We start from the raw sequence: 26,175 nt of genomic DNA on the forward strand, positions 1-26,175 counted from the left end.
TTTATCGAGAATGACAGGCTATTCACGGGGCACAGAAATGCCTCTAGCCAGGGATAAGTTAACATGGCCATAACATGAGCAGACAAGTTTGTTATTTGAAAGTAAAGGCTTCATTACAAACAGAAGTGACGTAGAGGCAAAACTGTCCCAATTCTGCTCTTCACAGCTTCAGGCCCTTGCGCACTTCACTCCGCTAAGTGCACTTTCAACAAGCTTCACAACCTAGGGCTTAGTGTGAGTATTGGGACAGGGCACTCTAACGGCTAATATTGCCCACAACCCATCGCGCGTTGGACGAGGATTCGGTTAGAACTACAAACACGAGTGAAAAGTGTTAAAAAACTACAGACATGGAGGACGCGCGAGTCCGCCATTTATGTAGAGAGGTTTAGATAAATGGGCCAGAGTGATTAATTATCAGTATCTAACCTGACGAAAATGTATTTATTCAAAGTTGCATCTGCAGCAGCATTGTGAACTTTTGTAAAGATACGTTTAGCCACTACCTTTTAAATGCATCATTAAATGCACTTTTTGTGAAGATGCTTTGAGACAATGTGTATTGTGAAAAGCGCTATACAAATAAATTTGAATTGAAATTTGAATTGAATTATATTCAAATTGCAAACACATGAGGAGAGTCTCACATGAAAGACCCACGACTGGCAGATGAACGTGCGTCTACATTTCTCTCCGAAACGGTAGGAAATCTAATTAGATTGAATGGAGGATTTTAACTGTGACAAGATGATTGACAGGGCAGTTTACGGTGACAGGATGCACGCAACAAATCTGTCCTTTAAAGATGACGTGATAGTATGTCCCAAAGCTTGCCTACTCTTTTGCTACACACTCAAAAGTATGTACTTTTTATTCACAAAGAGAGTACATACTTTTAGGTCGTAGTATAAGTAGGCGAAATTGAGACTGGGCCAAAGTTCGGGAGCAGCACGTTCAGGTAATCAACCAATCAGCACAAGAGGAAGCCGGTGTAAATACAGCTCTCCCTCACCTCTGTCCCATGACAATTTCGCAGCATCCCTCCACCACCCCTTCACCTCACTCTTGGCTCTTGGCATAGATATATACACTAGATGTCGCCTTGGTGTTCTAAGCATGCGTCAAAACCACCGCCATCTTGGAACATAGGAAGTAGCTAGGTAACACTGAATTCATGGATGATGCTGGACTTTTGTGCGGTGTATGGATGTTCACACGAACGAAATCTAAAAACCAGACAGCAAGGGATTACATTTCACAGGAATGTGAAATTTTGTAAATTTTTTAATATTTCTCTGGACTCAATGATAAATACATGTCTGACCATTGGAACGAACCAAAACAACTAGAAAATCGCATTCATGACGATTTATGGTGATTTTATTTCCGTTAGTCCTTTTCCTACATTGACGCTGATGCATTAAAGAGGAGGGGCTCCACTGTTCCATGATGGCGGCTCTGTTGACTCATTCGTTCCAATGAACTGCCATAGCCAAGGCGACATTCAGTGTATATATCTATGGGCTCTTGGTACTCTGGGTTCGGGCAAAATTCCGAGCTTGGAGTCCTCTCCCGGACAGCACACCAAATACACATAAATTACTATATCTGATTTCATGTACGTGTGAACTCGTGAAAATGACAAATCGGACACCCTAGTTTCCTGGACTTCTCGATCATGCGCATGCTGCAGCCAAAGTAAAACCACAAGACCGTAAGTGCATATGATGTGTGCAATTTGGGACAGGGCTTTGGTATAATGTAATTGTCAATAACTGGACTGAAGTTCTCTCTGTTGCCCCCTGCAGGCATGTATATGTCGGTGCAGTACAGATTTCTGTACTCAGGTCTCTCAGGATTTAATGGTGCTCTGGGTTGCATGGTCGTGGGGGCATTTTTCATATTTAGTTGGAGAACAAATCTCTTATCTATTGCAAGTGGTGAGTAATGCACAGATACATCCTTTGTAGTGTTGTTTTATTGTTCTACAACTAAATTATATATTCCCTCTGCAGCCTTACTTTCAGCTTACACAGACATTGCCTTCAGCAACCTGCTAGGAGTTGTGAGTAGACACACACTCACACTCGCGCACGCAAACTCTGTCGAGCTCATCCTCTGGGTTTCATATTCATCCAGTGTTTGTTTGTATCCCTTTTACCTGTGCAGGTGGGTCTCCCAGCAAGCAGTTGGGCTGCAACTTTGACAGGCACTCTCATGTTGTTGCTGACAGGGGAATACCTTAAAAAATACAGAATCCCTACCGGAAAAGTAACCTCACCAGAACAGAACTTGCACTCACACAAGCAATGGTCTGCGGCCAATACAAATGCAACTGATGCATAGTGTTTAAATAAATTCATATATAATATAGAAATATACCGCTGTGGCAGCACAACATTTAAAAAATACTAGAAAATCCTTTTTATACAGCAAGAATGGATTAAATTGATCAAAAGTGACATATAACATATAAATGACATATAAAAGTGACATATAAATGGCTAACTATTCTTCAAAAATACTGAAAAAATGTATCACGGTTTCCACAAAAATATTAAGCAGCACTGTTTTTAATTATAATAATAATAATTAAAGCTGCTAGCAGCATTTAGCGGTGTTCAAGCAGTTAAAGGGTTAGTTCGCCCATTTAAGACATGAAGTTGAATGGAATCCTTACTAGCACTATAGTGCATACACACTGTAGGTCAGTGTGAAATAGGTCAGTGTGTATGCACTAGTGCTGGTAAGGATTCCATACAACTTCATGTCTTAAATGGGCGAACCAACTCTTTAAGGCAGTTAAGCGCATAAGCTTTAAAAGACATTAAGCTTTATGTAGCAAGCATTTAACCACTGACATCATAGATGGAATATACCATGTTTTAGTATGATTTACCATGATTTACCCTGTTATAGCATGGTTTACCACAATTGAACACATTCCAGCATGATTTACCATGAATCTAGCATGATTTACCATAGTTTACCATGATATACCAAGTTCTAGTGTGATTCACCATGATTTACCCTGTTCTAGCATGGTTTACCACAATTGAACACATTCTAGTATGATTTAATATGATTCTAGGATGATTTACCATAGTTCACCATGATTTATCTTAGTTTACCTTGATTTACCATGTTATAGGATGATTTACCATGATATGCCACATTTATAATTATTTATGATGGTTTTGAACATTATGATATAAACATTATATGATCGTAGATGGAAAAGACCATTTACAGCTAATAGAGGCAGTTTACCATAGGAAATACATGGTTTTGAAGCTTTTTAACAGTTATAGCGCTTCCTATGGTCCGATCTCTATGAAACTTTGCATGTTCTTCACCATATTATGACACATATGCTCATCAATTTTTGTGAAGTTTTGACTCTTTTTTTTTTTTGGATTTATAGGCTTTTGTGGATATACATTCTTTCCGTCTTGAGCCAATGATCACAGTGGTGTGATTCAAGTCAAACGTCTAGGACTTATGAGCAATTTAGTACATTTGGTTGCTGTAGCGCCACCTATGGGCCAATCGGGGTCACACTCCCCAAAAGTGTGGCCTACCACCTGGCCGAGTTTCAAGTCTCTAGGCCTTACGGTTTGGGCTGCACGATGCGTTTTAGGGGAATTTTTATTTTATTTTTCAATAAAATCCTAACAATTACAATAGGTTTTTCAGCACTTCGTGCTTGAACACCTAATAATAAATATAGCGGAAAGCAGCAATTATCAGGGTTTAAGTGTTTAAGGTCTTTAGGCGCATGAGATCAGAGATGGAAAAAGTCCATTTACAGCCAATACAGGCAATTTACTCAAAAGCGTTTTAACAGTTATAGCGCCAGCCGCCAGCTATGGTCCAATCTTGATAAAAGTTGGCATGCTTCTTTAGAATCATATGCTGCATGTGTTCACCTAATATAATCGAAATGCATATACATACTGTATATATATATATATATATATATATATATATATATATATATATATATATATATATATAAGATATTACTAAGGCAGTGACATTAATATAATGTAAATATAGAACATAAACAAGAGACCTTTTTCCAGAAAGGAAAGATTTTATTCCAGAAAGGAAACACGTTTTATTCCATTATTACAAAACCTGCAGTTGTACCATAATCTTTAAAAACATTAAATGCAATCAATTTAACATTTAATATTACTACCTAAGCTTAGACCTTTCAGTGTATATATCACAATTCTGACATTAAAACCTGCAGAAATAGTGAAAGTGCTCTAAAAATGTAAAACTGGATGCCTTAAAGTTAGCATGCACAATCAAAAGTGTCTATTACCATAAACGTACAAAAATACCAGAAACTATAGAAAAGCAACACTCAAAATCAATGAGATTACATCAAAACAATATCAAATCAATGGAACAAAAAGCAGAATTAATTGATGGTTTTTTTTTATGATTGCCCATGGGGATTAAAGAAGGCTATTGATTAAAGATCAGAAGGCATATTATTGAACTTGTGGATAGACGTGCATACAATGAGTGAGCGAGTGTGTGTATGTGTGTGTAAAAGGACAAAGTGAGATGGCTAGAGCTAACAATTTTGCCTCAGAAAATTAGTGAGTGTGTGTGTGAGAAAGAGAGAATTCATTCAAAGGAAGAGCTATAAAAAGATACACCATGATTCATCAATCTTGTAGCAGTGGCGATCAGGGCTCCTTCAGCACATTGGAGGAGCTATTATGTGTCTTCAAGGGTCTGCTTTGTGAGCATGTCCAAGACTGGCTGGAGGGAAGATTGCTTGTGTGTGCGTGCGTGTGTGCGTGCGTGCGTGCGTGCGTGCGTGTGTGTGTGCGTACACTGAATACAAAACAGAAATATTGTGCTTTTTGCTCCTTCAGCCATCCACAGCTGCAACACAGACACTTTCAATAAAAAACAGCAAGTTTTATTACCTCCCAAAAGCAGAGCCAAAGGTTTGTGCGAAGACTGCGAAACAATAGGAGAGCTCCAGATGCACAGTGCAGTGAGAAAGCAAACAGAATGCTAATTAGTAAAGATGAAGCTGTAAACAAGTCATCACTATTAAATTGTAATTTTGTCCCTTTAGTTTTATTCGTTTTTTTTTATTTTTATTATTTATTATTATTGTTTCATCTGCCCCAGCTTTGACCATGAAGCCTAAAGGTCTGTTCACACCAAGTTCAATGTGACTAAATGTCAGGAAATGATAAAATAATCACAAAAAGTGCCTACAGACAATCTCTGATAATCCCACAACTATTACTATCAATACTATCAACTGTTTTGTTTTTCTTAGACCACATACCTACACCTACATTTCACTAAATTCCTGTCCTATTATTCAATGTTGTGGTTTTTGTTAAATGTTTTCATACATTTTCACTGTGGCTTGCACTATTATAAATTAAAATATATTAACAAACAAAATATTTTCACATTAAAACAAATCACAATCTGTCCAATGGCAAATTTTAGTTTGTCACTGAAAAGAAAATGTATCCAAACAATTTCAGAAAAGTCAGATCATCATAGTATGATTTTTTTTTTATCTGATCGTTGATTTGATTTTGGCATACAGTATGCATTGTTTAATTATATTTTTTCCTGCCAAAATTAAGACCTGTGAATCGACCTTAACACTTCACGAAGCACTTTCTAAACCCAAGCATTTTTCTAAGTACACAACCATAACACCAGCTCTGGTCTCAAGCATGGCAACATGTTGATCTAAAAACTTGATCAAAGACTGGATCCTGTGTGTTTTGACTATTCGGTTATAACAGCCTCCCTAAAACTACGCCCTCTCTAGGTTGTGCTTCTCCACGGAGTATCTCCAGAAATCCCAACTTTGTCAGAAATTCCATCCGTAATCCATCTGTAGGCTGGACCTCGCAGAATACACCCTGTGAACCTGAAGAGATATTCGGTTATCATGGCTAATATCTTGAATAAAAGGCTAAAATGCTTCAAATTACAATCAGTGTTAGCTCACCGTTAGCTTTAAGGGCCGTTAGCAAGGCCGTGACGAGACTACGACTGACGCTACAGTCCACAAGATCAGGAAGAGCCTCAAGCCTGAGCTGAGATGGGAAATGATATAGCAGGGAGTCTGGGTAGTCGTGTTCTTCATGGAAAAACAGCAGCGCCTCCTAGGGTTTCAGGGAGGAGAAAGTGCAATTCATTCCATGTCAGGATAAGATTACTACTGCAGCATTTTAAAAGTACTGTGGTATAGTAGTGTCTCTGTGTAGCTTTGTGTTTAGCTGTAACTCTGACCTTTGTTGCAGTATGTCCACTGGCTCCATGGGGGCGTGAAGCATATTTGTCCCTCATAGCAGGTAGCCAGGTGGCCTGACATCGTTTGGCAAAAGAGCGGACATCCAGAATGCCCACAGCACACCCACATACACCTAGTTCATCCTCCAGAACTAAGCTGTACTCTGGGCACAAGGCCAGAGACGCACCCAGACACCTGAAACACAAACAGGTTGATATTTCTCATATACCTCAACTGATTTTCAGGACTAAGAAGAAATATATTAAGGCATTACGCTTGAGTGCAACTCCTTTTTCAGCTATTTTCTCACAGAATCTGTCTTCCCTATATACACACACACACAACCGTTTGTGAAAAAGTCTCTTAAGCTCACCAAGGCTGCATTTGTTTGATCAAACATACAGTAAAAACAGTAATATTGTGAAACATTATAACAATTAAAATAACTGTTTCGTAGTTTAGTATTTTTTAAAATGTCATTTATATTTGCGATGCCAAAGCTGCATTTTCAGCAGCCATTACTCCAGTCTTCAGTGTCACTTGAAATATGATGTACATTATAAATGTCTTTAATGTCACTTTTGATCAATTTAATGCATCCTTGCTAAATAAAAGTATTAATTTCTTTTTTTTAAACCCTTAGAGACCCCAAACTTTTTAAAATTACTATGTATATGTAGTACATATTTGTTTTTATAAGTAATGATTTTATATTGTATTTTGATCAATGTAGTGTCATTATTTTCAAATATTTCAATCAAATAAATATTAAACATCAAATTAAATGGCTTATTTGTGTATTGTGATTCCTATTTATTTCAAAGTGAAAATTTGTTGATTTTAAACTTCTTTTTTATCTCAGGAATCAGTGACTGCAATTAGATGATATAGTTTTCTTAATTCTTATACTCAGACGGAGGCATCAGATACAGATAACAGAACATTTTATATCTGGGTGATATGCTTGAGAGCCATTCTTGCCTGTCCCCAATGAAGTCTGGATGGGAGATGGCAGCGTCCTGGCTCGCTTTACCCCTCTGATGCAACTGATGCACCATTCGGTACAGCTCCACCTAAAGTTTTGTGAAGAAAAAAACAACGATAAGAGTCATAAATGTCTAATGAGGTGCGAGTCAGTCGGTTAACAAGTATGCTCGAGTCACCTTGTCTTTTTGCTGGAATGGCCGTATGTTGTAAAGTCGAGATGTGGGGAACAGAGGGGGAGGGTGACTGAATAACTCACTGCAGGTCCCCACAGGCAGAAGCATCTGATTTACAGCAACACCAGAGAAAGAAAGAAAAAAACAAGAATGAGACAGGAAAAGATCAAGGAGACTAAAAAAAATACACCAAATGGATCTGGCAATTTATGCTAATTTAATAAAACTCATAACTGAATCATTAATTATATCATTCCCACCTGCACCTCTCCAGACAGCCCCCCTTTAAACACCCATGGCTCCGCCTCCACACCATGTAGCTCCGCCCCTGAGGAGGCTCCGCACCCTGTCAACAATCTCAAAGCATCAATCATCAACAATATCAAAGCGTCAGTTTTTATGCATCATGCTACTGTTCAATAGTTTGAGGTTAGTCAAATTTTGTTAATGTTTTTAATTGCATGATGTCTCTGCATTTATTTGATAAAAACATTAACATAGTGGAATATTTTTAAAATTTAAAATATCAGTTTTCTCTTTTAAAATATTTGAAAATGTAAAGTATTCCTGTGATGGCAAAGTTGAAGTTTCAGCAGCCATTACTCCAACCTTCATTCTGATTTGACGCTCAAAAAACATTTCTTTTTTATTATTAATGCTGAAAACAGTTGTGTTGCTTAATTTTTTTGTGGAAACCGTGATACATTTTTTTCCAGGATTCTTTGAAGATTAGAAAGTTCAAAAGGAAAGCATATATTTGAAAAAGAAATACTTTGTAACATTATAAATCCCTTTATTATCACTTTTCGTAAATTTAATGACTCCTTGCTGAATACAAGTATTGTATTAAAAAAATATTGAGCAAAAGATCCTTTCAAAAAAAGGTGTTACTGACCCCAAACTTTTGTACAGAAGTAGCGCAAGAAAACATAACCAGTGAGTCAATGATGACTTACAATTCTGTATTTTCCTCACACAAAGGTAGTATATGTGGTAGTATATATGTAGAAATACATGTGCTACAGTATATACAGTATGTGCAAGTTTGACACTCACAGTGGAAACAGTTCTTCCAAGAGTCTAGCGGAAAACCTTCACTCAGTATACGACCCTCTGTGAAAGGAAATATGATTGTGAAAAGATGGGAGATAAGGTTGGGAAACTGGAGGGAAGGGACGATCTACAGGACAAAACTTCAATGGTGATTCACGCTCAAAATACAAAGAGTTAATTTACTTCTCGTTTTATCACATGCCGGAAAAATACCTTCAAGAAAAGACAAGATCCTCTCTTCTTAATCATCCATACTACAGTATCTCTCTCACCTAGCCAGCAGATGAAGGCCTTGGCCACCAGCAGGGTGTTTCTCAGGTCCCAAATGTAAGGGTAAAGGTCATAGAGAACAGCCCTATTGATGCTGTTCACAACAGCACTGTGCAGTATTGCCACATCATCACACACGGCCAGAAAACGGCCTGCATAGGCCCGCCAGTCCTCTACCTGAGAGAGCAAGAGAAATATTAAGAACAGAAAACACAAAGTACAACACATTCCATATTAAATACAAATATTTAAATAGATAACTGCGGTTGTCGAGCACATTAAATGCATATTATGAACTACATCCATGTTGAATCATTACTATAATTTCAGTAGCATTCACAAACAGATTGAATGACACGAATCAGTGGTGAATAGGAAATATTTAATAAAAAGGATGTTTTCACCTTCTGTGGCGAGGCCTTCTTGCCGTTGACACTGACGCAGTGACAGTTGGCTTTGAGCCACGTGAGATCCTGCAGGAGATTCTGAGCGGGTGGTCCGTGTTCATGTGGCAGGTAGTACAGACCAACCAGCAGCCGGACCTGGGCCTCGCTGAGAGGAGCCCTCCCAGAACACAATCCCCTTCTAGAGCTCTTTTCATGGCTGGTGCTCCTGGAGACCTGGTTCTCCCTAGCTTTCAGATCCTGGCTCATAACCGGGTCTGCTGGGATTTCATCGCTAGCAAGAGCCCCTGTGCTCTGGGAAGAGGTTATGGGACATTTGGGCTGCGCTTCACATTGATTGTCTGAGCTATCGGAGGACTTTGATTTAACAGAGAGTTTCGAGAGCTTTGGGTCTGTTGGCCTCAACTGGCGTCCTAAAAGAAAAATTTCAGAAACTTGTGTGAAATAACTGGACTAAAAGATTTGATTCAAGTCAGCAAAGAGATTCTTTGTGACCAGTTGACAGCGTTGGGGGTAACGTATTTCAAGTAATGTGAATTACGTAATCAGATTACTTTTTTCAAGTAACTAGTAAAGTAACGCATTACTTTTAAATGTACAACAAAATATTAGTTACTTTTGCGAATAAGTAATGCAAGTTACTTTGTTTTCCCATTTATTGACTGACAGCTCTCTTGTCCCCATGTTGAGGAAAATCGTAAGTGCAGAGGCGTTGTGTTATGTGGATGGAAGGAGAACCCAGGCGCAGACAGCAGATGACTTTCAAGGGATTTATTAAGGACAAAAACAGAAAACAAAACCCACAAGGGGGCAAAACAAGACAGGGTAGAACACACAAGACTAAGACTTGAAACTAAGACAAGAATAAAACTAAGACAGGTACAGACACTTCAAATAACAGACTTCTCAATAAACTACTTACAGCTAGACTCACTCAACGTCAAACAGAGTCAAACAATGAAACGACACAGGACAGCAAACACAAGCGGGATTATAAAGGGAACACTAATGACAAGGACAGGTAAAACTGACTAGACAATAACGACGAGACGAGGATAACAAGGGGGCGGGGTAACGAAACGAGACAACACAAGCACATGGCCCAAACAGCAGGCCATGCGCTTGCACACAAAACATGATTCTGTTATGGTCCTGCCTCATGACCAGAGAAAATCAACGACAAGAGGGCAGAATCATGACAGAACCCCCACCTTAAGGAGCGGCTACCAGACGCTCCTCAAGGGGACATTAAACACAGGACATGACAGACTGTGACAAAGACACAAACCAACAATACATGACAAAAACTAACAAAGGCATACAAGAATATACAACGACAGGGTTGGGATGGAACATCAAAAACAACATACAAGGCAGAGGAGGTGGAGGAAACACACAGTTCATGGGGGGAGGTCCAGGGAAGATGGGAAGACTGGGGTTCTTGGGTCCAGGGGATGAGGGCTGAGGACGAGGACTCTGAGTAGGCTTAGGTGGAGACACGAAGAGAGGTCTTAGGGGAAACAGTCCGGGGCTTAGTGGAGACAGGGAAAACAGTCCGGGAACTAGTGGTGACAGGGACAAACCGGGAAACAGTCCGGGGACTAGTGGTGACAGGGACAAACGGGGAAACAGTCCGGGGGCTGGTGGAGACAGGGACAAACGGGGAAACAGTCCGGGAATTAGTGGAGACAGGAGCGACCGGGAAAACAGACTGGGATACAGCAACAGATTCAGACACAGAGGATGTGGAAACGGGACTCCTGATGGGGGACATAGCAGGTCGAAGGGGCAGGACTGGGTGTAGCGCTCACAGCGGCAGGCTCGGGTGCAGCGCTCACAGCGGCAGGCTCGGGTGCTGGGGACAAGACAGGACAGACAGGGACTTCGATGATTTTAGCAAGACAAATAATCAGAGAGGGTCTTGGCAGCAAGGAAGATGGGCATCTCCTGACGAGCAGAAACCGATTTCAGAACCTCTTTAGCGGCTAGATCGGCCGCAAGTCTCTCAGTAGATTCTGGGACGGCGCTTGCTGGAGCGAGCCCATGGACGGCGCTTGCTGGTGCGGGCTCATGGACGGCGCTGGCTGGAGCGGGCTCATGGACGGCGCTGGCTGGAGCGGGCTCATGGACGGCGCTGGCTGGAGCGGGCTCATGGACGGCGCTGGCTGGAGCGGGCTCATGGACGGCGCTGGCTGGAGCGGGCTCATGGACGGCGCTGGCTGGAGCGGGCTCATGGACGGCGCTGGCTGGAGCGGACTCATCGACACGCGCTGGCTGGAGCGGGCTAATCGACACGCGCTGGCTGGAGCGGGCTCATGGACACGCGCTGGCTGGAGCGGGCTAATCGACACGCGCTGGCTGGAGCGGGCTCATGGACACGCGCTGGCTGGAGCGGGCTCATGGACACGCGCTGGCTGGAGCGGGCTCATGGACACGCGCTGGCTGGAGCGGGCTCATGGACACGCGCTGGCTGGAGCGGGCTCATGGACACGCGCTGGCTGGAGCGGGCTCATGGACACGCGCTGGCTGGAGCGGGCTCATGGACACGCGCTGGCTGGAGCGGGCTCATGGACACGCGCTGGCTGGAGCGGGCTCATGGACACGCGCTGGCTGGAGCGGGCTCATGGACACGCGCTGGCTGGAGCGGGATCATGGACACGCGCTGGCTGGAGCGGGATCATGGACACGCGCTGGCTGGAGCGGGATCATGGACACGCGCTGGCTGGAGCGGGCTCATGGACGGCGCTTGCTGGAGCGGGCTCATGGACGGCGCTTGCTGGAGCGGGCTCATGGACGGCGCTTGCTGGAGCGGGCTCATGGACGGCGCTTTCTGGAGCGGGCTCATGGACGGCGCTTGCTGGAGCGGGCTCATGGACGGCGCTTGCTGGAGCGGGCTCATGGACGGCGCTTGCTGGAGCGGGCTCATGGACGGCGCTTGCTGGAGCGGGCTCATGGACGGCGCTTGCTGGAGCGGGCTCATGGACGGCGCTTGCTGGAGCGGGCTCATGGACGGCGCTTGCTGCAGCGGGCTCATGGACGGCGCTTGCTGGAGCGGGCTCATGGACGGCGCTTGCTGGAGCGGGCTCATAGGGAGACAGAGACGGAGGACAAGAGGCCCCCTTCTTCCTCTTGGGTCGCGGAGCTGAGTCCGTAGCCAGGCTTGAGACCGGTAAGGGGGGGCGAAAAGGGAGATGAAGCAGGTACTGGAGAGACCACCGCGGGCAAGGGGGATTCCGTGGAGGACGACTCCGACGCTGACTCCCACGACAAACGTCTTCCACACTTTCCACGGGGGCTGACGGACACGGGTGTTGGATCGGGAGTCAGGGTGGAAGACGCTTGGTCCTCCTGTGTCACGACGGCTAACATGCGACCCTCAGGGATGACTAGAAGTGTGGCAGGAGGTGAAAAACCAGGGGGACCTGGCTGCTCCTTCCGAGACAAGTAGTCCACCATGTTGCGAAACTGACGGCGGACCAAACTTTCTCGTGCAGCAAGGGGAGGGAGGACTTTGAGACCCGCGACGAGGTAGCGGTTGACCAGGGTCTCCGGCAGGAAGAACCTCCTCTCCTCAACGACCTGGGCGTACCTCTTCAGGGTCAACTCACCCTGGGGAGGGAAAGGAAGCTTGCCATTGGAACTGTCAGAGATAGCCAAGCGCCACCACAGTTCCGGGTCAGAAGACTAAAGATCAGCGGAGAAGGACTGAACGTCTGCTGGGTTCTTTTTTGGTCGGTTCATTCTGTTATGTGGATGGAAGGAGAACCCAGGCGCAGAGAGCAGATGACTTTCAAGGGATTTATTAAGGACAAAAACAGAAAACAAAACCCACGAGGGGGAAAAACAAGACAGGGTAGAACACACCAGACTAAGACTTGAAACCAAGACAGGAACAAAACTAAGACCGGTACAGACACTTCTCAAATAACAGACTTCTCAATAAACTACTTACAGCTAGACTCACTCAACGTCAAACAATGAACCGACACAGGACAGCAAACACAAGGGGATTATAAAGGGAACACTAATGACAAGGACAGGTGAAACTGACTAGACATTAACGACGAGACGAGGATAACAAGGGGGCGGGGTAACGAAACGAGACAACACAAGCACATGGCCCAAACAGCTGGCCATGCGCTTGCACACAAAACATGATTCTGTTATGATCCTGCCTCATGACCAGAGAAAATCAACGACAAGAAGGCAGAATCATGACACGTTGTGTGTAAACATGATGGATATTATAGTTCTAGACTAAATGTGAGCAGGCATTTACTCATCTACCTTAAACAAAAAAAGATTCAGTATTCCTCAAAAAGAATAAAATCAGTGAAATACTACATAAACCTCCAATAATTAAATGTTAAATAAAACAAATATTTCAATGCATTTCATCTACCTTTATTGACCGATGTACTTGATGCTGTCCCAAGCAAAAATGACTTTGGATTTTTAACTTATCTCTTCTGTATCCTATTCTGCAATCCAGAATGTCCGCACAGGTGAAAGGTTTGTTTGAGCTTTGCCCTCTACTGTACACATGTGAATTTGCATTTCCTTCAACCTTTTTATTTTAATTTTGGTGTGAAAGGGCCTTTACATTTGTCTAAAAAATAAACCTTTTTTGTTATAAAAATAGAAGCCCAGTCTAGCTGAGAAAAAGTAACGCAATGCATTACTTTTCTTAAAAAGTAATTAAGTAACGCAGTTAGTAACTTTCTAAGGGAGTTATGCAATACTGTAATGTATTACTTTATTGCATAATAAGTAACTTTCCCCAACACTGCCTGTGGAGGACTACGAGTGTCACTTAAAAATAAACTGAAGAAATCAATGATCAGTGTATTAATTCAAATATCAGTTGGTAACTAAAAGTAAAACTATTAAGAATTGTTTTCGTTAATTGAAATTAAGCTGGAATAAAATTAAATTAAAAAAACTTTAATGACAATTAGAAATATTGATTTGGAAACTAGCTGAATTATGTTGAAGTATTACAATTACTAAAACTACATATACCTTTAAAATATATATAAACTAAAGCTAAATAGAAAAATATTTTTTTTAAATGACAAAAGCACATAAAAAAATTACTAAAACTTAAACTAAAATTAAAATATAAAAATGAAAGCTAATTGAAAATATGTAAAAATACAATAATAGTATAAATAATACTAAAATAACTGTCAAAAATCAATATAATATAATAATATATTTTTATTATTACATTTTATTACATAATAAAGAAAAACTAAATAAATTTAATGTACATTCATGTACAATTTAAAACAGTTTGATTCATTTTAATTGTAACAATTTATATTACAGTGATTTATTATTATAAAATATATATTATTATAATAATGTGATATTATATAGTAATATTATAGTAATATAATAGTAATGTGATTTTTTAATTGAGTATTTTATTGTTACAATAACTACATCTTTAAACATGAATTGAACAGCTAAAAAAAAAACAAATTTTATTCCTAGTTGTGAATAATAGCGTGTATTAAACTGATGTGTAAATTGATGTGATCAATAATTTTAAAGGTAAAGCGTATTTTTTTCAATGTCTATACCAGTTGAATATGGGTGTAATAACTAATATAAGGGTGTAAAAACTGTAAGGATGGATGTTGTACCAGGCTGTAGAGAAAGGCTGAGTTCCTTCATCCAGTCTTGCAGGGCGGCTGACAGCGCTCTATCCACACGATAGGCCTCTTCATCACCTACAGAGGTCACACTGTGTCAGCAAGGAGCAGAATGTTCCTTTATACACTTTATTTGACTTTTTTATATTCATGCATTTGGCAGACGCTTTTGTCCAAAACAACTTTCCTTGCATTCAAGATATACATTTTATCATTTATGCATTCCCTGGGAATCAGTCTCTGCATCTCTGCAAGTCTTGGCATTGCTATATTCACACTACAATATTTGAGCTTCTCCCTGTTCTCATTCCTCTCTATCCTCCTTTACTCTGTATGCCCCATTCTGTTCTCACCTTTCCCCTCTTCCTTTACTTCTTTATGCCAGCTTCCTAAGGTATGCAGAGGGATGAAGTTGGCTTCAAACTCGCAGTTTGGATTAAGCAGCAGACCCCTCAGATGGGACCTGAGTCCGGGGGGCCGGCCCTTAAAAGGCCCCAGGAAGACACGTCGGGAGTCATAATCATTAGCATGGAGGTTGTCCCAAATGAGTGGTGGCCGTCGAAGCACCATCTGAACCTCTGCTAATGATTCGGCACTCAGTTCCCGTGATATCACCTTATTTCCTACAGGAAAGTGAAGGACAAATATGTGATGTGATGTTATAAATGTGGTTTACGTTTATGTAACCGACTGAAATTAGCTGTTTCCATCCACCTATTTTTATGCACATTTTGGGACATCGCATAAAAAATTATGGAAATGTCAAGATGCGGATCAATTTAAAAAAATGTGCATAACAAACTTTTAAAAAGCTCAATTGAGGTGGACATTTTTTTATCCAATAAGAAGACTTGCACATAAACTATGATGGAAATACATTTTCCATCCACCGATCCGCCGATGCGCAACAAAATGCTTGCATGACTTTGCCTCAACAGAGGATGTGATTGGATAAATGGACCTGTGGACCTCATCGCACAGTGGATCTCATCGCACACATCTCAAATGTTGGGTTTGTTCATTCTGAAATGCATGAGCCAAAGTCCGTCATCAAAATGCTTGGCTTGAATTCCCTCCCAGAAACTTCTGACATGATTGCATTCACAAACACCAGCCATCCGAATGCAAGATAACATCACAGCGTTCATGGCGTTATGTCTGCGTGCTCTGAGACGCAAGTCATTCATGATGCACAAAAAAGAGCCACAATGGCTTCCCCAATTACACCAACTTCTATTTTTATTACATACTGTATATTTTGTGCCGATTTCGCAGGAAGTGACAATTTTATTCTCTTGAACACATGGGATGGAAAAATTGCATTATTCGCAGATATTTTATGGGATATTCTAGTTTTGCATATGTGGCGAGCAGGACAAGGCCGAGGGCCATGGGAGAACGGCATGAGGCCGGTGGCGTAATTGCTGATGAGCAACACACCCGTCTCATATCTCTCACGGAGGAGCGGAAGCATAAAAGGAGGAGCGACGACAGTGAAGGACGAGAGAGGCCAGGCCCTGGATTTTATTTGATGTTTTGTTTCTGTTTTATGTGGCAGCAGTCATCCGTGAGGGACTAGTGCCTTTATTTTCATTTTGTATTTATTTATTTATTTATTAAAACCTGTTGATTGTTCTTCGGTACCCACCTCCTTCTTCCCATAACATCTAACCTTGCTACAGTGCATAAGTTCAATTTGCAACTTTGGATGAAAAAATAGCTACCGGTATTGTGTGTGCATTTTTAAAGGACACACTGCACATGTCTCTCACCGGTCCAGATGACAGAGATGCCAGGGAGAAGATCCTCCCCAATCATCAGCATGTAGGGAGACTTTGACACGCTAGGAGTGCACAGAGAACTACAGTACTCTAGAGAGAAAAGAAATAACAGCACAGTACTGTTTTATGGGAAGAAATGAGAGAAAAATGTAAGAATAAAACAGAGAATGTAGATGGGGTATTAAGATGGGAAAAGCAGCATTTCTTTTCTTCTAAGGTATCATTAAGTACATTTGTCACTCCATTAAAATGATTTTTGTTCTACTGAACTAAGTTTGATATATTTATGTATCGGCCTACCAGTGGGGCAGAAAAGGAAGACAGGAGGTTCCCCCAGGAAGCGGAAGATCTCATTGGCCACGGTGACCTGGGCGTGAGCGAATGAGGAAAAGGCCTCTGTATCTGACTGGCACATGGAGTGATCAATGTCATCAAATAGGAGGGCAAAAGCCTGACAGCCCATGTCTGACACCTAGTGGTGAAATTAAAGAGAACAATGCATTCATGAACTTTACAAATTAGTCAAGCAGCAAAACAATTGTGCAGATGCTAAAGTTGGAACAATATTAACATGAAAAAACTGTAATATGTGTCTTTGATCACAACAAAGTGGGATAAAAATGAAAAGATACAAAAGCAGAAAACAAGTGAGTTTGCTTACCTGTCTGAGTTTGCGTTTGAGTAGTGTGAGGTCACAAGAGCTGGAGAAGACGATGTCCTGACCCGGAGAAAGAGCGTATACAAACGTCAGACCCCTCGACTCTGCTTCACACACCAGAGCTTTCAACTGAGCTGGAGACAGTGAGAGAATGAGAAAGTGAAAGGTTTCCAGGTGTGATATATCCCTAAAAATTGTCATGGATTAAAGCTAGCATGTCAAATATGGCACCTTTATCATACTGGAATTGCACTATATTATTGCAATACTAATGATTCATTATTCATTACAATAAATATATCAAGTTTTATACAGGTTACGATATGAAAGTACAGGTTACGATATGAAAGCCTACAGTGTAAAAAATTGTATGATCAATAAGTTATGAAGACATGTTTTTACATTGCTTTAATTCATCAAAATAAGTTATTTTTTATAAGTTATACAAGATTCAACTAATTTTTTTAAGTGGGTTTCACCCAAAAATGAAATTTCTGTCATTAATTACTCACCCTCATGTCTTTCCAAACCCGTAAGACCTTCGTTCATCTTTGGAACACAAATTAGGGATATTTTGTAATGAAATACGAGAGGTTTCTGAACCAGCCATGCAGCAACGCCACTGCACCTTTCAAGGCTCAGAAAGGTAGTAAAGACATCGTTAAAATAGTCCATGTGACTACAGTGGTTCAACCTTAATGTTATGAAGTGACAAGTCAACCTTTTGTGCGCAAATAATTTTGTTATTTTCTTTTAAGTAAAATGTTTATTCAACATTTTCTTCTCGTCTGTGTCAGTCTCCTATGCTGCTGATCTAGTAAACACAGTCAAAGACTTTAAAGGGACTTTGACACCGTGCAGCTCATAATTGGCCAGCTCCAGCGTCAGCATCACACGCATGCATCGTGGTGCTCACGTGAACAGCGTCGACCAATAATGAGCTGGCGTTCTGACGTAGAACCCAGAAGCGGGTTTGGAATGAAATGAGGGTGAGTAATTCATACAGAAATTTAATTTTTGGGTGAACTAACCCTTTAAGTTGAAATAACTTAAACATCCAAGTTGATTGTACTTAAAAAATATATACTTTTTTTTTTTTACAGTGTAATGATAAAAGTACTGTAACCCCATACTTCAACATACCCTCTTCCTCTGCTGAATAAACTTCCCTCCACAGTAACCTGTGCTTCAGATCATCTTTAGGACCATACAGATATGTGTTCAAACCCCACATCTGCATCCTGAAAGGGACAATGGGTGCATCAGAATAAAAAAAATAATTTCAGAATTTAGAAACATATGGATCATACTTCAAGAATATTGTGTAAGAAAAGAGCAAGACACGGCAGGGAGAAAGAGAGAGAGACAGGCAGAAAATAGAGACATCCAATGATCTTGCATAATTAATAATGTAAGAGGTCACATTTCCTGCAGAGAATGAGTCTGAGTGAAAAACAGCAGCTGGTCGATTCCTTTGCAGAGAAAAAAAAAATGTAATGGTCTTTCCCTCTATGAATTTCAATCCATCTGTAAAGAAAAATCATTTATATGCAGTGCAATATTTTATTGTTATTTTTAGTACAACCATTTCAATACCATGCCAATGACAATGTCCTCTAAATAAATATTGAAGGAAGATCATGATTACTGGCAAAATGTGCATTATAAATGCAGTGTTAACTTGAACATTCAAGTCCCAAGGGATAATTTTTCAATTAACTCCTTTTTATGATATGAAGGTCACATTAAAACTGGGGAACTTCTTAGCATGCCTTTGTTGTTTGTTTTTGCTATTTTTAATTGAATTATTTAAACCCAACTCTTAATAGTAAAATCTTCATTTGAAAAAAACTGTCAATCTACACAATGGGGCCCTATCATACACCCGGCGCGACATTCATGTGTTTTTTGCTATTTTCAGCCCGACACAGATATCTTTTTCATGTCCTGCGCCACGTTGTTTAAAAAACAAATGCATTTCCGTCCATCTGTTCGCCCATGGGCGTGTTGGTCTGAAAATGAGGTGTGTTCAGGCGCATTGTTGATGTGTTGCTATTTTGAGGCAACTTAAATAGACTGCGCCATTGACCAACTGAAACCTGGTCTAAAGTCAATGGCGCAGTATTTTTTTTATTTTATTTAAAGGGCGCATTAGTAATATGCGCCTATAGGCGGGTCCACAATGCGCATACACTCTGCTTATTACACACAGGGATGCGCAGCAGCACACAAACTAGCCAAATTACAAATAAAAGGATTACAATGTAAAAGATTAATATTGTATACATAAAGATATGGTGGAACCCGGCTTGTCCCGTAGATGGTCTACTTGCGTGCTTTAACATCGCGCACAAGCTGATCCGTTTCCTCGCAAGAGAATCGTTCAGTTTTCCCGCTTGCAAATTCCACCAGGGAGCGCAGCTGGCTTTTAAAGGGAATAGGAAATGACACACTGAATGGTTTATTGCACGTTACTCTCAAAAGACACCCTACACTCATTAAGAGAATAGGGACAACCCTTTCAGACCATGCGCCGGGCACGCCAACCATTTTCCCCCTCGTTAAAAAGTGGATTCGGACACGGCCTTAGTGCACTTGCGCCGTGCGCTTTAGACCATGCGCTTAGATCGTTAAAATAGGGTCCAATGACTGAAGAAATTGTTTTCTATTTTCCCTTTAAAAATAACAACAACAAAAAAATGTTTGTACGTGGACAGTAAGATGAAATATAAGATACTAAATGTGAATAAAATAAAAACAAATTACAAGTTGATGAGATCTGAGCAATTTCTGTCCCTCCATCGACAGCTACGCAACTGACACTTTGACACTTCAAAAAGTTCATAAAGAGAGAGTAAAATTAATTCAAATGAATTGAGTGGTTTAGTCCAAAATTTTCTAAAGAGACACAATATCTTTTTATAGATGAACAAATTGAATTGAGGCTTTTATTCACATTCATCAACACACACATCAGTTGTGGTAAATGGATGCTTAATCATGTTTGCTTGATGTACGAGAACCAATGAGGTTCATTCTCTTGTGTTACACAGCACGTTTGAGCTTCTCCAAGGGGTTTGTTCTCGTGTGTCCAGCAGTTTTGCTTGAGCTTATGTATATGTTCGCTGATCAATGTTTATATGTGAAACATATATACGATAATTTTATAAACTTTTTTGAAGCATCAAAGTGTCAGATGAGTTACTGTCCATGGAGGGAGAGAAAGCTCTCAGATTTCATCAAATCTTCATTTGTGTTCCAAAGATGAACGAAAGACTTATGGGTTTGAAACCACATGAGGGCTAGTAATTAATGACAGAATTAAAACTTTTGGGTGAACTAACCCTTTAATGTAAATCAAATTTCATAATCTAAAATACCAAATAAAAAATTTAAAAGTTAAAATATCAATATCTTAATGCCTCATTTAATGCCCTACATTTGCCAAAATTATTGAAAATATATTATTTAATACCAAACATAAAATGCCAACTATTACATAAATTTAAGACAAAGGAGTATGCAATTTGTTTAAATATACTACTGTGGGGAAAAAATAATGTGAAAAGTGTTGTAAGAGAGTTTATTTTATTACTCTCAACAAGACAAGTAAAAAACTGAGATAAAACAAGGTTTGTACAAAATCATTCAATTTCACAAGCGTGTGTGTGTGTGTGTGTGTGTGTGTGTCCCCTCTCATGAGAAAAGCAGACTCCCTAAATAGAATGAGGCTGAGTAAGTGATTGTCTAAAATATTAAAGAATCTCCCAAAATGTTAACCTCAAGCAAACGTGTGTGCACAATCACACACACACACACACACACACACACACACACACACACACACACACACACACACACACACACACACACAAAGCTAATTTTGAGTATCTCCCTCTCCAACCTATTTAAAATGCTAATAAACAGATAGAATCTATAATTTCCCCCTCTTCGTCCCCCCACTTCCTTTTTCTCCTATTTCTATTCCTTAATCTAAAGGAATAGAATGATATAAGGAAATATTTTTTTTTATGGCAACACAGCTATATAATTACATGACATCTTCATAATTACATTCGCTCCATTCTCACTCAAGCGTGTAAAAGTTCTCAACCCCCTTCTTTCGTCTGCACTATTAATCTTTTCATCAAGGGCTGAGTTTGGACCGATGCTCGTTTGTTTGTGTGTGTGCTTGTGTGTGTGTGTGTGTGTGTGTGTGTGTGTGTGTGTGTGTGTGTGTGTGTGTGTGTGTGTGTGTGTGTGTGTGTGTGTGTGTGTGTGTGTGTGTGTGTGTGTGTGTGTGTGTGTGTGTGTGTGTGTCTGTCTGTCTGTGTGGATACCCTCTTGTTCCTCTCCTTTCTTCCCGTGTCCCCAAATGGATTCCCATGCACCCTAATTTCTGTCACTGATTAGAACCACAACACAGATGTGAACATATATGTGCACGGGCCAGTGTGAAAGAGTTTTGCACCATTTGATGGAACTGTTGCTTGCCCTTCTAAATCAGTTATGTTTTACATAGTAAGCCATTGTTTAAAAAATCTTCTATGAAGATGTCATGTAATTATATAGCTGTGTTGCCATAAAAAAAAAATATTTCCTTATATCAAAGAATAACAAATGGGAAAGAATGAGTGAATCACATGCAATTAATCAAAAATAATATATATATATATATATATATATATATATATATATATATATATATATATATATATATATTTTATTTTTTTTAAAGTTAAGATCATATGAAGCTGTACTAAGCTTAAAGGGAGGAGAACTTGAGTTCAGCAAATAAAACACAGATCTGCCAGTCCATGCCAGCTCACTGGGTAAAGTGTGATTTTGTTCATAATGCAGCAGCAGAGACAGAAAAACTGCTTTATGAGTGAAGGGGAGCAGGGACTCAATACAGGACAGCATACAGTATACCTGTTTTAGATGCTGGTGTGTTGGTGTCACCATTAGGCTTCTTAGCTATACCTAAACCAAGAAGACTTCCTAGGTTAACCAGCTTGACCAACTCAGTTTTGATGGCAAACATAATGGCTACCAGCTAGACCAGCACTAAACCAGCTCAGAATAGAAAGATTGTCTTTTAAGCAGGGATACCATCTCTCTTGTTTGCAATCTGTCGTTTCTTTCTCTTTCCTTAAACCACAGTATGACATTTATTATTCTATTAGTGCAAAGATTCACTATATAACACAACAACAACAATAATTACAATAATAAATTATTATTATTATCATCATCAAACAATATTTCAAATAACAAACTAAAAAGAATGAATCAAGCACAAGCAATTATTTAAAAAAATGTAAGTTTAAGAAAATAATACCTAAAATAATATAATTTAAAAATAACTGTTTTATTATTATTATTATTGTTATTAGCATCTTATTTCTACGTCTTGCAATTTTTCTACTTCACCCTTGCTCTGATTCAAAGATGCAAGGGAAAATGGACTTGTTCCTTGCCATTGGTTTCATCATGGTGTATAAAGATGTGTGAAACTGTGGCTCAGTGGAGTCATGCTGGCACCAATGTCCAGCCATTAGTCATAAAAAGCCATTTGTCTCTCTGCCCACACGCTTTTACACGTCAACACACCAGCTGCTCTGTGCTGCCCCCTGGGCAGCCTTACTGCACTGCTCTGATACCACCATGTTACCAACATGATCCAAATCAATATTGCACATTACACTGTATAACCCCAGACTTATAATATGTAATATTTTGTGTTCTTTTAGTAATGCAAGTGCACATAAAGAGCAATCTCATCATCCCATTTAACTGTGTGTGTGCAGTCACTGATCCAATACTCACCATTGAAATAGTACCTTCCTTTGTTCCATTGACCAAGGTCTCCCATAGAAACCTAAGGAGTAGAGTATATATATATATCACACATGCAGACACACACCTGATTTTTTTTCTCCATTTACACAAGGCAGGCAGCATTTCACAACCGTCACAAATCTTCAGTATTTCTGTACTTTTCCACCTCCTCTTCACTGCAACCCACTCAAAACAGGCGGGTTTTGGGCAGATTCTGAAATATGGGCTTGGCGCATCCATCCCATACTGGACCCATTATATAATACCAGCCAGGGTCATCACCAGAGATGTGCATCAGGAAACAGTGCAAGATTATTAACATCAAAGTTTTTTTGAGGCACTCTTACGCCAGTAATCTGCATAGTTTTTGGGGTTGTCTGATGACTCTGATCACAAAGTTTATACATATATTCTGCTAATTTTACAGTGTTTTCTGTACAACATTTCAAAGAGACTGCCATGACAAGTCTTGGAAGTGGGTAGTTCTTGGCCAGAATAAGCTGCGATGAGAAGCAGATATTTTTGCGAAAACAGCCTATATTGGTTTCTGCTTGCTTGTGCAGAAAACATGAAATCTGCTTTCGAATAATTCAACATTTAAATACACAAAATTATTGTAATTCATGAAATAAAAGTATTTATAAAACTATGGTACTCATCATTAAATATGTTACATCCATATCCACATTTTCAAAGCGCATCCATCCTCAATACCTCTACTGAGAGCTAATGAATACATTTTGAAAAATTCCAAAAACTTTTAATAAGTTTAAATGTTTGGGATCACACATCATTATGTCGTTCTAACATTCTATAGATTTTGCTGAATTAGGAAAGACAGTGGTTGGTTATAATTTATTATTCATGTTGGCTGCCATGCTGATGGAAAACATGCCACACATATTTTCCTGCTTGATTTGCTTCAGTAATTACGAATATGAAGTGATTGGCCCTAGTGGTATGTGAACAATACAGTAGCTTAACAGAAAATAATGATGTTAATGTTCATAATATCTTAATATCGAATACCTTGTAGTCAAATTTAACAGATTAGAGATGGGTAACGGAGGCCAGCTAGTGAGAGCTGTGCAGGTAAAACCTCACTCCCCTGATCTCAAGAGGCAAGCAAGCGGATGCAGTCTTTAGCGTCCTCGTTAGCGCGCCGGAGACCCCAATTCGAATACCGCTCAAATTGGCTAGATTCCGACTGGTTACACAACGATATAAACAAGCAGTTGAAACTTGTTATATAGTATGTAGGCTATTTCTATTTTTGGGTATATGCATGTATGCAAATAATGTTGGATATACTTAAATATCAAACTTTATACACTATATAATCACAAAGCCGAGATTTGCTATATAATATGCATCACTTTACGTAAGTGCACTGTATGCAAGTTAAGCTGGAATTACTTATAGTAGCCTAAATCTACTTCAATGTAAAGTATCAATATAGCTTTGATGTTATAGATCATAAAATGTGACTCCCCTCTTCCCTTCCACAAGTTCTAGCTACAAGTTTGCAGCCGTAAAACATAAGTGGGTCAGTAAGAAAAAGCTACTGGAATCCCAGGGGGTTCACTGGAGAGAAGAGGCAAATTGCCCAACGAGCCAATAATGTGACACTGAGCTACAAACAAGTTAAGCCAATTAGTAGATATGCACAACATGCATGCATGCGTGTGTGTGTGTGTGTGTGTGTGTGTGTGTGTGTGTGTGTGTGTGTGTGTGTGTGTGTGTGTGTGTGTGTGTGTGTGTGTGTGTGTGCGCGCGTGCGCACTGTGGATGGAGATGGAGATGGAGATGTGTGTTACGGTTTCAGGCCAGCTGCTTCCTATCACACTCCAGTAAATATGGAAATAAATACCCAGCTCCAGGTCGGCTTAATAAGATGAATTGCATTGCACTACTAGCCCATAAATGAGAAATTTGTTATTTTAAAGGTTAATTATATGTGTCAGTATAGCGTGGTATTTATTTTTCTTTCCGTAAACAATTGTAGTAAATAATGCTTTGAAGATAGGCTACATAACCACTGCAATTCACGTCAAACTTGCATTTTAACGAATACATCTGTATTTGTGTAACCCAGACAAGCATTCAGAAAAATAATGTGTGCGTAAACTTACCTTCAACAACCCCGCATAAAAACTCGTGTCGTCCCTCCATCATCGCTATGATTGTCTATCAGGATGCGGATTCAGTCTCTCTGGACTGAAGTCTTCAGCCGCGCATCCTCCCCTCCGACACACACAGAGCGCGTGAACTGAAACCGCAAGCCATGAAGAGAGAAAATAATTGCGTTTATTATAGCAGTTATATGTTGTTGTTTTCAATCTTCAAACATTGGAAAACTATCAAACGTAGACCTTTCTTGAGCAGGCTATGTGAGCTCGATTCTGCCTCCTGTCTATTCGCTCAGTGCACTCTACGCATTGTTGCCAGATCTCTCAAGAGAAACAAACAAACTGATTCCAATAATGGTTTGAAAGAAAGAAAGAAAGAAAGAAAGAAAGACTATACACCACCCTAGGTGTGTATGACTTCTTTCAGCCAAACACAATCAGAATTATATTAAAAACAATACCCTGGTTTTTCCATGCTTTATAATGGGAGTGAATGGTACTTTGTTTTTTGAAACCCAAAAAAGCGCATCCATCCTCCAGGAGGTTGATAAAGGCCTTCTGAAGTGAAGCGATGCGTTTTTGTAATAAAAATATTTATAACTTTATCAACTATAATGACTGGCTTCCGGTAACAGCTATACATAAGTCGAGTTCCAGCCGAAGAGTGACCTTTTACCCCGACTCATGTATTGATGAATGGGGAAGCGGAAGCGCAGAGGATAGAGCAAAACTGAACGCCAGTCAAGAATTTTTAAAGAGAAATGTCGGAGGAGCTTGAATTTTGTTGCCTAGCCCTTAAACCTTTATATCCGTCAAATCTTACGCTACTCCAAGACATACGTCACTGGAACTCTACTCTCTCATGAATGTGCTTTACCCCCGTTACTGGAAGCTAATGATTAGAGTTTATAAAGTTATAAA

At 40.1% G+C, this 26,175-nt stretch overlaps 2 protein-coding genes across 3 annotated transcripts in view; one reads left to right on the plus strand and one right to left on the minus strand.

Annotated features, from left to right (window-relative positions):
- Positions 1-2,555, plus strand: part of LOC143737145 (urea transporter 2) — a 34,153-nt gene extending 31,598 nt beyond the window's left edge. Inside the window, exons 6-8 of the mRNA XM_077228138.1 lie at positions 1,809-1,940; positions 2,016-2,065; positions 2,170-2,555. Of these exons, the coding sequence (XP_077084253.1) occupies positions 1,809-1,940; positions 2,016-2,065; positions 2,170-2,346 (359 nt within the window). The 3' untranslated portion in view covers positions 2,347-2,555. The remainder of the gene's footprint in view (positions 1-1,808; positions 1,941-2,015; positions 2,066-2,169) is intronic.
- A 1,521-nt stretch (positions 2,556-4,076) lies between these two features.
- On the minus strand, positions 4,077-25,565 carry LOC143737141 (protein O-GlcNAcase). Of its 2 annotated transcripts, XM_077228128.1 has the most exons (18): positions 25,498-25,558; positions 25,258-25,394; positions 23,114-23,165; positions 18,428-18,525; positions 17,288-17,418; positions 16,927-17,098; positions 16,618-16,716; positions 15,199-15,468; positions 14,837-14,923; positions 9,186-9,598; positions 8,784-8,958; positions 8,515-8,571; positions 7,719-7,804; positions 7,462-7,566; positions 7,280-7,371; positions 6,298-6,493; positions 6,014-6,170; positions 4,077-5,932 (listed from the first exon to the last, which is right to left on the minus strand). In XM_077228128.1, the coding sequence occupies exons 2-18, from the start codon at positions 25,298-25,300 to the stop codon at positions 5,796-5,798; spliced, it is 2,370 nt and encodes a 789-aa protein (XP_077084243.1). In that variant the 5' UTR covers positions 25,301-25,394; positions 25,498-25,558; the 3' UTR covers positions 4,077-5,795. The 2 variants fall into 2 exon arrangements, with proteins under 2 accessions (XP_077084243.1, XP_077084244.1); XM_077228129.1 differs by having other exon boundaries at positions 25,258-25,565.
- Positions 25,566-26,175: the final 610 nt, after the last annotated feature.

Source organism: Siphateles boraxobius, unplaced genomic scaffold, assembly GCF_051911475.1.
Source record: "Siphateles boraxobius isolate OS27281-9 unplaced genomic scaffold, OSU_SipBor_1 130, whole genome shotgun sequence".
NCBI classification, from domain to species: domain Eukaryota; kingdom Metazoa; phylum Chordata; class Actinopteri; order Cypriniformes; family Leuciscidae; genus Siphateles; species Siphateles boraxobius.

Bases quoted from the DNA above. Each gene is read 5' to 3' on its own strand.
- LOC143737141 (XM_077228129.1), bottom strand. From the start codon at position 25,300: ATGATGGAGGGACGACACGAGTTTTTATGCGGGGTTGTTGAAG. The intron at 14,924-15,198 runs GTGAGAACAGAA...TGACCTCTGTAG, and splicing joins AGTAAAGGAAGAGGGGAAAG to GTGATGAAGAGGCCTATCGT. The intron at 5,933-6,013 runs GTGAGCTAACAC...ATATCTCTTCAG, and splicing joins AACGGCCCTTAAAGCTAACG to GTTCACAGGGTGTATTCTGC.